The 12,729-nt window shown below is 38.5% G+C and overlaps 1 protein-coding gene and 1 pseudogene across 1 annotated transcript in view; both read right to left on the bottom strand.

Moving 5' to 3' along the window:
• Positions 1-12,729, bottom strand: part of MRPS35 (mitochondrial ribosomal protein S35) — a 42,519-nt gene that overhangs the window by 17,385 nt on the left and 12,405 nt on the right. Inside the window, exons 5-6 of the mRNA XM_036760792.1 lie at positions 9,904-9,964; positions 7,965-8,104 (exon numbers count right to left, since the gene is read on the bottom strand). Coding sequence (XP_036616687.1) covers positions 7,965-8,104; positions 9,904-9,964 — 201 coding nt within the window. The remainder of the gene's footprint in view (positions 1-7,964; positions 8,105-9,903; positions 9,965-12,729) is intronic.
• On the bottom strand, positions 3,137-4,328 carry LOC118850095 (annotated as a pseudogene).

Below are 12,729 nucleotides of genomic sequence, written 5' to 3'. Positions count from 1 at the left end.
GAGTGGGGAGACAGAAGGGAGGGCTCACTGGGAAACGGGGCAATCAGAATATATGCCATCTTGGAGTGGGGGGAGTGTAGAAATAGGAAGAAAATTTGTAATTCAAACTCTTGTGAAAATCAATACTGAAAACTAAAATATTAAATAAAAAAAATTATTCTACACCATCCTCCACCTCTAGTTTCTCATTCCCATTCACCTCAATCCTACTTTTCCCATGTCACACCCCTTCCACTGATCACTCTGGAACTCCCCTCCCATGAATAACAAAATTCCTTTCATTTTTTGTCCTTGATTCCATCTTCTCATTCTCATATTCATCCCTAGCCACCTTCAGCCAGCATTGGCTACACTTTCTCTCATACCCCCGATATTTTGGTCCTGGAGGAGTCAGAATTCTCCTTGCTCCCCATTGACACTCACTTTGCTGTCACCAGTCAGAAACCTGTCATTCTTTGAGATTCACACCAAGGATGACTTCACCCTGAAGCCAATGACTGAGTCCCTTCTATGAATGACAGTCCTATTATGAGAAAGCTCAGCCCTGTTGTCACACTTCAGGCTCATCCTATAGCCTGATCATCTAACCCCTCCACTCTCCTCCAGGCTTTCCAGCTCCCCTTTATGTTTTGTCTTCACTGAATTAAAACATAAGTTACTTGAGTAGGGACTGTTCGTTGTCTTGTTTTCATTAACCCCCAGCGCTTAGCATAGAGTAAATCTTTAATAAATGCCATTTATCTATTACATCCATCCATTTAACTATCTATCCATCCCACAATCCAGATCCCAATATCAATTATCTTTCCCCCAGGTCATCTTGCCTCCTCTCAAGAAATTCAGTAGTACCCCAACTTGTCTTCCTCAACTGCTAAGATCTATGTTTTCTTTCCACCTCCATCAAACACAGGAATGGAGACATCCTTGTCATACCCACAAGTGTTTCACTTCAACTAGAAAATCCTTTTATCAGATCATATCTTCCTATCACTCTATCTATTCCCATACTCTTAACCCTCTCAAACCTCATCTCTGACCTGGATCACTAATCCTTCCATCCTTCAGTCCTCTTCTGGGACATCAGCCCTGCTCTAACAACCCTTACCTCTCTTTTTAATCTCAACCCTATAGTTAACCAATTCAATTCTATACTGTTCTCTACTCTTGAATCCCTTGCCCTTGTCTTTCTTACACTTTTGTGTTTCCAAACCCCAATCCTGGATTATTACATCTTCCTACTTTGCTCTTACTGCTGGTGAAATGAGCTGGAAGAAATCAGGCAGCTGTGCCATCTTGGTCCACTACAAATTAATGTTGCTGTTGCTTAGTCGTTTCAGTTGTGTCCTACTCTTTGTGACCCCATTTGGGGTTTTCTTGACTAAGATACTAGAGTGATTTGCCATTTCCTCCTCCAGCTCATTTTTATAGATGAGCAACTGAGGCAAAGAGGACTAAGGGACTTGCCCAGGGTCATAAAGCAAGTAAGTGTCCGAGGTCAGATTTGACCTCTTTCTGATTCCAAGCCCAGTGCTCTATCCACTGAGTCACCTAGCTGCCCAAATTTGTGTTGCCTGAACTCAATTGGGTCTTCACAGCAGAAAGACAATCCTTTTACTTCTAAAGGAATGGCTTCTCTACTCTACTAAATAGGGACAGTTCTAAACTTTTCTTCTCCCCTCAAATCTCCCACACTATATCCTTCCCATACTCTCAGCTAAGCACCACACCTAGTATTTTACTGAGAAAATCAAGACCATTTGCCAAGAGCTCTACATCTCAAAACCTCTAGATATCATCCCTAACTCTTTCTTTACTGACTTCTGATAAACTGCAGTTAAAGCCAATCTCATTACTCTTAATCCTCTGGGTACTCTTAATCCTCTCTTAACTTCTCCCAGGGATTTTGCTTTCCTTTACAACTGATCTCTCTCACTAATCTTCAGGCTCTTCCAATTTTGGTCCTCCCTTGATGCTTACAAAAAAACCCCAAGGTGACCAATACTAGAACAAACCTTGGCTCTAACTTATTCCCTCGAATTCCATGTCTCTTTTCCCTTTCACGAACTCTTGGAAAAAGCTATCTACACTTCTCACACTCACTTCTTGGTTTTTTTTGTGTTCTAGATTCCATCACCATCATCATCCTCGACTAAATCTGTTCTCTTCAAAGTTATCAATGAGATTTTTTTTAAAGTAGAATTACTCTGTATTAAAATAAGTTATAAAGGATTTTGCTGGAACACATTGGGAAAATAAAGAAGCTTTAGTTTTAATAGCTTGCATTACAGAAAAATTTGTTTAAGAAATTCATATTAAAGTCAAAGTATTAGTTCAATATGATTTTGTGATCTTCACTGCAAGGTCTTCCACAATAGAATATGTTCCTATTCAGCTGAAATACTTAAGAGTTCTTGATTTCCTTATCATCTCTCCTCTGCAGGCTTCTGGTAAAACCCCATGAAGCAAGTCGGCTTCATTGTAATAGATGAGGACTAGCCCTGACCTCCTATGCCTGTGGCCTCTTTGCTGCTGGCTACCTTCTTTTTCACCACAAATGCCTCTTGCAGGACCATCTCTCTCAGCTCTGCTACAGGAAGGAGCAGCCTCACACTGTCTGGATGGAGCAGCATCAAGGCTTTTCTAATACCCCTTTCTCTATCTCCAACTTGAAAATCTTTATGACCAGAGTACAGATCTTCATATCCACCATGACAGTTATGGTAATCACAGCCAAAATAATCACAATAATCCTCATATCCATAATAACTTGAAGGATATCCCTTCATCCCCCACCTCCATAGCACTGACCTCTCGTTGAAGGGGGCATATGAAGTGAATTATAACAGTAGAAGTTATCATACATTTGTTTTTTAGCTGCTTGCCACTGGGCTTTGCATTCTTACTTTTTTTGAAAGGGCTTAACAAAAACAATTTCAGCATTTTCTCCCCTCTGTGTTTTTCCTTTCATTGCTTTTACATTTGTTTCATTTGTTCCCTTGTCTTTACAGCAACAATGAACAAATGAACAAATCCTTTAGTTGCTTCACTCATTCCAGTCTCCCAAACTGACAAAATGTTTTTCCGTCATTTTTGCAGAGATGCAGACAAACACCACATTCACCATTTAGAAGCTGGCTCAAGCCCACCCAGACTGTGCCCCTCTCTGCCCCTCATTCGCAATTCTGCGATCTTCACACTCATGGTTCTTTTTGCTTGTCATTCAGTTGGTGGCACAAACTGACATCTCTAAGGCCCTCTGTAATTTGCTAAATCCTTTAACAATCTACTCCTTAGATTTACTCTTAGGAATAAACCCAAGAAGAAGTCCATTATTGGTGACTGAGGTGCAAATGCTGATGTTTTCCAGAGCAAATTTTGTGAATACTATATGGTTTAATAGCCTCCTGAGTGGCTTTGTACAGAAAACTACAAAAGCAAATACTCTATTTAGACCAGTCTGGGGATCCACCTTTAAGGACAGATCCTAAAGAGGCATAGCTTTTTTCCAATAATGGAACAAGTTCATCTTCAAACAGTTAAGGGCCAATGAAAGGCTGCTGTCCAGAACACAATGAATTCTAAAGGGAGTCTAGTGGTCACATCAATTGTGTAGCCTAGTCTTTCCAAGATTGCCTTAATTTTTACCAGATCTAGTCCTTGGCTAGAATCAGCCATTTTGGTTCCCTATTGCTCTCTCTACTTATGTGTTTCCATGACTCCACATAAAAAGGTATTTTTGTTCTGATGAGATATGGGAGCAGTCTTTAAGTTGTTGAAGGGGTGCCAATGCATCTTCTTTACAAAATTCTTTTAAAATTTCAACACCTAGATCACTGTGAGCAACTAAACCTGCAACACAAATTTCATCTAGTTTTTTAATGGTTGGTTTTTTTTAAAAGCAACTTTCTGCAGTAAACCACCAAGAAATGTTTGGAAATGCTGAGGATGAGTGAGTATAGAAGTATCCAGAGGCTCTTCAGTATTATTCTCATTAACATGTTTAGTAGCCACGTTTCCAGACTTCTCCCCATTGGGACGGCTACCACTAAATCCTGTCTGAAAGGATCAGGTTTTGGGAATTGCAGGCTTGCTGCTTCCTATATACATACAGTACAAATGGAGTTGTTGATAGACCTCTGAAATGCCAAATCTTATGGCCTTTTCCCAATTCTAATCCCTCTCAAACTCTTTGCAGCACCTGACACTGGGGACCACCTTCTCTCCTGAATACTCTCTCATCTCTTGGGTTTTCATGATGTATTCTCTTCATTCCTCTCTTACCTGTCAGACTGCTCCTTTTCAGTTTCCTTTGATAGTTTATCATCCATATTATGATCCTTAACTGTAAGTGTTTCCCTGGGATCTTTTCTCAGTACCCTTTAAAATTCTCTCTCTAGTTTGGTCACCTCATCGGCTCTGAGGGCTTTATTTTTCATCTCTATGCAAATGATTCTCAGACCTCTCTAGTCTCCCCTAAGTTCTAGTAATACATCTCCAACTGCCTACTAGGTATTTCAAACTGGCTGTTCCAGAGACATTTTAAACTCAACATGTCCAAAATGGAGTTCATCTTCCCCAACCATCTTTTTCTATATTATTATATTTGATTCATTAATATTATTATTGATATCTTGTTTTGAGATTAGGTCTCCCCATCTTGCTCAGGCTGCAGCTGCCACTCATGGATTGATTCCCCCTGCTGATTAGCACAGAGGCTTTGACTTGCTCCATTTCCAACCTGGGCTGGCCTGCCCTTTTCCTAAGCAGCCAGATGTTTTTGCTGCTCTTGGGAGCTCACCATAATGATGCCAGACTTTGTACGGATACTTAGTGCAGATTTTAGCCCTGCTGAAGCTCAGAACTCTCAAGCTCAAGTAATCCACCAGCTTCTGCCTCCCCAAGAGCAGGGATTGTCATGCATCATGAATAGTCATGCACTCTCATGCCTAGAGAAAATCCCTCCCCATCCAAGAAAATCATCCTTTTTAACAAAGAATGAAAAAAAAAAAAGGGAAAAACTTTTCAGCAAAACAAATCACTATAACAACCATATCCAATATTATATATAGGGTCCATAAAACAATCTAGATAATACTAGACAAGTCATTAAACTGAATGTACCTTCTGCCCTAAGGAATAGCTTCACTAGGCATAAACCCACATGGGAGTCAAAGATAGAAATAAAAGCCTTATATATGCAAAAATATTTGTAGCAACACTTTCTGTGGTAGCAAAGAACTAGAAACAAAGTGGGTGGCCACTGACTGAAGATGGCTGAACATATTGTGGCATATGAATGAAATGGTCATTTACTGTGCCAAAAGAAATGACAAAAAATGAAAAATTCATAAAACTTGGGAAAACTTGTATGAACTAAAGAAAAGAGAAGTCAAAACACTAAAACAATTTACCCAATGACCACAATAATGTAAAGTAAAACAACACCAGAAAGCCATCAGATGTCTTTTGCTTTTGTATCACCTTCACTTCAATGTGCCTCACAACCCAACCCATCCCAAACCCCCAACACACACACACACACACACACACAGGAATCCTTTGTATCACAGAATTTTTAAAAATAGGGGGAAAAAGCAGGTCAGCAAAACCAATAAGCCAACCAACTGAGTCTAACAGTATATATAATATGCAACACCCACAGGTTCCCCCACCTCTAAAGGGAAGGAAACATATTTTTTTCAATTCTTTTACAAGGCCAACCTTCTTGGTTATTAAAGCTTTCATTCTTTTTTGGTTCTTTCCATTAACACTGATGTATTCATGGTATGTACCATTCAATCTAAAACAAGATTTTTCCATTCTGTCTCCACAATACATAACATGTTTGTCCCTTCTCTATTCACATGGCCATCAGGTCCTAATCACCTTTCACTTGGATTATAGCAATAGTCTCCTAACTGGGTCTCCCTCCCTCAAGTTTCTCTCCTCCTCAACCCTTTCTCACCATAGACAACAAAATTATTTTCCTAAAGCCCAGGTCTGACCATGTCACTCCCATATTCAATAAACTCTAATGGCTCACTACTGCCTCTGGGATCAGATATGTTTCTTTGGTTGGTTTTTAAAGCCCTAATTTACAGGGTGTCTTCAACATACCTTTCCAACTTTATTGTATATTATTCTCCTTCCCACGTGGTCTAGCCAAAGTGGGTCTTCTCTGTGTTCCTTACATACAGTACATATTTTCTGTTTCTATGTCTTCCATATCTGGAATCTATTCTCTCCTCACCTCTGCCTCAGAACTCAAATCAAACATCACTTTCTACATGAAGTCTTTCCTGATCCCTTCAGACACTTGTGTCTTCTACTCCAAAATTACTAGGCATTTATTTTGTATGCATTTTGCATTTAATAATATATGTACATGTTGCTTCCATCCCCCATCCTGTCTCCCTAACCCCCAAATTCAAGTCCCTGAATGCCCTTGAGTATGTGGGCTGTTTCATTTTTGTCTTTGTATCTCTTAAAGCCCACTACAATGCTCAGAACACACCAGGTGTTTATTGGCTGACTACTTACTTCCCTGCATTGATTCATACTTCCCAGCATTGGTTCGTGTAAGTCTTCCCATGGTTCTCTGACTTCTTCATATATCACAAGCAACACTTTGTTTAGCTAATCCTTACCTCACTTGCATCTCTTTGTTACCATAAGTACTGTTATGAATATTTTGGTGTATATGCAACCTTTATTTGGAATTCTTTGTCCTCTCTGACATATATACCTAGCAGTGAGATCTCTGAGTATGAGTATTTTAGACATTCTTTTTTTACAGCCAAAGAGAAAAAAACAAAGTTTATTACAGATTCGCCATATTAGTCTTAAGAAACCTAAGCATATGTGATGCTAATGCCAGTGGGCCAGATCACTCTGAGCTGAGCTAGATTGATTTTGAGCACCTTCATGGAGGCAAGATGAGGCTTATATATAGAAAGACCATGGAGGGATTTGGGGTGGTTTGGGGGTGATAGGAGGAGGGGTTTAGGGAGAGTCTTGAGGAGGAGTCTAAGGAGGATCTTGATGGGACTGAGGTAACTAGAGGTTGGACTCCAGGAATGGGATTAAGGGTAGGAAATAGCTGAAGGCTACCAGGAGATGACAGACAATGGAGGGCTAGGCTAGTTTAAGGGTAAGAGATCTGGGCATAGATATTTTGATAGGATCAAGGGTGGGAAGTAGCCCTCCACAGCTAGGCTAGGTTAAGAGTAACAGAGATTTGGGCCTAGCAATAAGGAAAGACTTATGGCCTCAGGCCAATGCCTCATCAAGTGGGAAGATTCAAGTAGAGTTCCAGGGGGCTCCCAGAGCCTACACCTCATCATTCCCCCCCTCAAACACATGGGACCCAAATGCCTTTGGGGTAAGGGGCGAAGGTCTCAGCTTCTGAAACTGCTTCCTGCTGGCAAGGCATATAGAGCAGACACTTTTTGAAAAACTATTTTTTCTTATTTTTAAAAATAATTCCAAATTGCCAGCCAGAAAAGTTTATCTAGATTTAAGGACAGCATCTGACTTCTTTCTTGTAGAAAAGATGCAATGATGTGGACTAGACAATAATATGGTGAGGCAGATTTGGAACTAGTTCAATTACCAAAAAAAATGGACATTAATGGTGAATTTTGAGTAGGGGAGAAGTCTCTATTGAAGGATCCCAGTGATTTGTGTGTGAGTGGCCCTTACTCTTTATTATTTTTATTAATGATTTGTATAAAGGCTGATGTGATACACACACATTGCAAATGACACAAAGCTGGGAGTGATAGTTAATACCATGGTCAATAGAATCAGAATTCAAAACAATCTTAAAAGGTTACAATGGTGGGTTAAATATAAGGAAATTTAATTAGGATAAATGTAATCTTAGACTTGGGTTCAAAAAAATCAACTTTACAAGCATAAGATAGGGTGGGTGGAGGATCTAATTTCTATAAAAGTTCTCTTACCTTTAGTGTTACAACTCTTGCTTTGGGATTATAAAGAGATGGTCCTGCTGAAACATAATTAGCTGTCTCAATTTCTATGGGAAAATGCTTCTCACACTTCTCATCACTGTCCAGTGCAGTTGGCCAGTCAGTGCAGAAATCTGGGAATTTTAAATTAAGTTTATTTCAAATACAGTTATGTAGAGAATATGGAGTCCCCACTAGACTCCAATAGCCTTAGTTTACGAAACTGCAAAAATAATAGTGACTTGGTTTATAAAATACTTTCGCATACATTATCTTATTTCATATTCTCATTAAGCTTGTCATCAAATGAGATAATGTATGTAAAATGCTTTGCAAGTCTTAAAGTACTACAAAAATGTGAACAATGATGATGATGACAATGAAGTGAGAAAGCCAAAGGAGTTGATATTATCCCCATTTAACAATGAAAAAAATGAAGATTAGGATGATTCAGTGACTTACTCAAAATCACACAGGTTGTTAACAACAGAGCTCTGACTAGAACCCAGGTCTCTTGGTTCATAGTTCTATGTTCTTTCAGCTAAAGAACTACTCTTCGAGCTCTCATGGCCTTTCTTAATTCCTAGTCTTACCCTTCCTCTTTTCCCTACCACCCAGTCAATCACAGTCTAATACATAGTCAATTCAAGGACACAATTAATATTTACAAGACTGTGAGGGCATTTTGGGATAAAAACTAATTATAGGGAAGTAGCATACAAGTATTATTTTACATTGCTTAGTTAACTTGGCAGAGGTTTAAAGCATAAAGAGTCTCTTCCAGGCACCTCCCTGTAATCATTTCCTTACCTCTCAAAGTTGAAATTCCAGCTACAGGCCAGATCTTCCCTTAAGAAAGGGTGGAACTTTGGAAAGAGTATGTTTATTCTCTGTCCTTTTTCTGGGCTACTTTCTGGATATGTTTGGCCTAGGGCCTAAACTATTGATCACAGACAATGAGAAGTCAGAATCCCATGGTGAAAGCCCACCCTAGATTGAGGTGAGAAGAGGAATACGAGGATTACCTTGCCTCTCTGAAGTTCTGCTCTGTTCTTCCGTCTTTGCTCTTTAGGCTCTTAATTGGTGGTTCCCTCTAGTCATTTCACTTTGTTATCAACAACCCACATTTTATTTTTTTACCATTTCTGAATTCAATTTCTCTAAAAAGCCATTCACAAATTTGCCCTTAGGTATAACCAGTCTAGTAACTAAACCTGGAGGTCCTGGTCCCTTTGGAAGGTTCGACATACTTCATTCTTGTGGTTTCACTTAGCCTAAATATTGACTGCTTCTTGACAGATATTTCTTCAATTTGTAATATATTAAAATTTATTTAGTAATGCTACTCTCTAAATATTTTATTTTGCCTTTTCATATATGGATTTTTTACATCAACTAAACTGTTAGTTTTCTTAAGTCATGCTTTCTAATTCTTTTTATTCTTCATAGGGTCTAGAACATAACACTATAGTAAACAGTGGTTAATAATAATAATAATAATTAGCATTTACTTGGTGATTTCAAGTTCACAAAGTGCTTTACAGATTTATATATTCAAGTGGTCCTCACAACAACCCTATTATTATCCCCATTTCGCAGATGAGGAAACCAGGGTTGAGAGAGATGAAGTGATTTGTCCAAGGTCACACGCCCCGCTAAGTGGCAGAGGCAGGATTTGAATTTAAGCTTTCCTGGCTCCAAGTCTCATACTCTATCCTACTGTGCCATTTAGAGCTCATCCAATAAATTCACTCAATACAACTAAAAGACTGCTAAGAAGGATGGGAGAAATAATATCAAATCAAAAGAAAAGGAGAAGTTTAACAAAAATGAAGAAAAGTGAGGTTTTACAATGTATTGTAGTTATGAAATTTATATTTTTGTACCATTTACATAAACATTAAGGTGACTGTTTTCTTAAATAACCACTCACCTTTAAGAGCTGCGCAGTGCTTTTTAATTGCTACAGGAGTCAAATGTAAGAAATTGGGAATCTGAAATTAATCCACAATCAAGAAAATAAGTTAATAAAATATCTTTAAAAGATTTAGAAACCAAAGCATACTATCTCAATGAACTTTCTGATAAACAACAACTTTTCTCCTGCAAGATGCACTCAGTCTCTACTGTTTGGGTTAGGTCATTCAACCAGTTCAGAATCTACCTCATATTCTCAATCCAGTCCACAAGGTTATGAGGAGAGACTTTATCAAATGCTTTGCTGAAATTCAGTTATGCTATACCTATAGCATTCCTATGACTGACCAGTCTGGCAACCCTGGCAAAAAAAACCCAAAACCCTGACTAAGTCCAGTATAGCTATTTTTGCTTTCTTTTGTGTAGAAATTATTCTATTACATCAAACCATCAATAAGCATTCTGAAGCATTAAGACAACACTGTGTGATACAAAGAGGCTCACCTGTGACCAATGACTGGCTTCTTCATAATAACAATGCTCTAGCATATGGAGCACTTTCTATGGAGCCATTTTTGAACCAAAAAACCCATCCTACTCAACAGACATAAGCCCAAATTATTTTTGGTTATTTGTAAAATTTAAGGCAACTCTCAAACATCAAAAATTTAAAGTTGAACTGTTTTGTTTACATTCCTACATTGAAAGATGATGTGTATGATTCATGAGACTTCAATATCATAGTAGCTGAAAGGAATATGCATATATATATGTTTATGTATATATATATATAAGTGAATGTACATGTATGTATATATGTATGTGCATATATATATAGAGAGAGAGAGAGCAGACACAGGGTGAGTTGAAGATGAAGGGAAGATATCTAAAAGAAATAAAATCAAATTAAGGGATGAGAGAGGAATATATTGAGAGAGGGAGATAGGGAGAGATAGAATGGGGTAGATTATCTCACATAAAGGTGGCAAGAGGAAGCAGTTCTGTGGGAGGAGGGGAGAGGGCAGGTGAGGGGGGAATGAGTGAATCTTGCTCTCATCAAATTTGGCCTGAGGAGGGAATGCCATACATACTCAATTGGGTATCTTGCCCCACAGGAAAGAAGAGGGAAGAAAATAAAAAAAAAAGGGGGGGGATGATGGAGGGGAGGGCAGATGGGGGTGGAAGTAATCAAAAACAAACACTTTGGAAAGGTGACAGGGTCAAGGGAGAAAATTCAATAAAGGGGGATGGGTTGGGAAGGAGCAAAATATAATTAGTCTTTCACAACATGAGTATTGTGGAAGGGTTATACATAATGATACGCATGTGGCCTATGTTGAATTGCTTGACTTCTTAGGGAGGGTGGGTGAGAAGGGAAGAGGGGAGAGAATTTGGAACTCAAAGTTTTAAAAACAGATGTTCAAAAACAAACAAAAAAAAGTTTTTGCATGCAACTAGAAAATATGATACACAGGCAATGGGGCGTAGAAATTTATCTTGCCCTACAAGAAAGGAAGGGAAAAGGGGATGGGAGGGGAGTGGGGTGACAGAAGGGAGGGCTGAATGGGGAACAGGGCAACCAGAATATATGTCATCTTGGAGTGGGGGGGAGGGTAGAAATGGGGAGAAAATTTGTAATTCAAAATCTTGTGAAAATCAATGCTGAAAACTAAATACGTTAAATAAATAAATTTAAAAAAAAAAGATTTATCACCTAAGGGTACTAGAAAGAATGTCCCTCTGAGGACAATTCCAAAAGAAATGGTAGCATCACTTGAATAAAGCATATGGCCTACCAAGGTGACAAATTACATAAGAGATATAATGGATGAATCCTGGTATGTTATTTTAAAAATAACAACCTTGTTAAGTTGCAGTCACACCTGTTTACACTACATATAGTGTTTATTATTATGTTACATCCACCCTGCCCCTTACTTCAAGCTAATTTCCTATGTATTTCTATTCATAGGGACTGGGGATAGTGACTGGATTTGTGATTTTATTGATCTAGGGAAATCCCAGATGAGGCAACTCCCTCAACCAAAGCAAATCAGCAGCTTCTCTTCGGCTTAAGAGTCTTGGAGCACTTTCTAAAGCACTGAGAGGTAAAGTCATTTACCCCAGGTCACATAGTCAATATGTGTCAGAGGTAAGACTTGGACTCTGGTCTTCTGGTCTCTGAGGTCAGCTTTCTACCTACTATGCCATGCTCCCTCTCATTATTCATACTCTCCAATATGCATACATGTGCAAAAAAATCTTATCAAGCTCTCCTGTCATCAGGAGCATTCATCATTTCCTAGCTCTCATGTAATTTTCCTTAAATCCCTTCAAACATTCCCTCTTAAAAAGTCAATCCAAAATTTTCTAGATCAACAATTACCATTAATTTTTCTCCACAGCTCATTCCCAGCATTCTCCTTCAGTCAACTTTTTTCTAAGAGCCAAAAAAAATCTCATTTAATAGTACTAACAATAACTCACATTTGCATAGTGCATTAAATTTTGTTACTATAACCCTGTGAGGGATACAGTACAAGTATTATTATCCCCACTTTATGAATAAGGAAGCAGGCTATGAGAAGTGAGATGACTTATTCAAGGTCATATAGGTATGAACTATCTAAAGTGGGATTCAATTCCAGTCATTTCGATGCCAAGCACATGCTCTATGCTGGGCTGGCCAGTTTAGTGGAATAACAGATGTACAACTAGTTATATGTAATATTTAGAAGAAGAAATGGTCTCCAACGTAAACCACCTTAATAGCCTGATCTTCTTCACAAAAATAAAAAATCCTATGCCTCATATATCATTAAATAGATAAAGAATCTGTTCA

The sequence above is a fragment of the Trichosurus vulpecula genome, chromosome 5 (assembly GCF_011100635.1).
Source record: "Trichosurus vulpecula isolate mTriVul1 chromosome 5, mTriVul1.pri, whole genome shotgun sequence".
Taxonomy (NCBI): Eukaryota; Metazoa; Chordata; class Mammalia; order Diprotodontia; family Phalangeridae; genus Trichosurus; species Trichosurus vulpecula.
The sequence above is the reverse complement of the archived record's forward strand: the minus strand, read 5'-3'. Positions and strand labels throughout refer to the sequence as shown.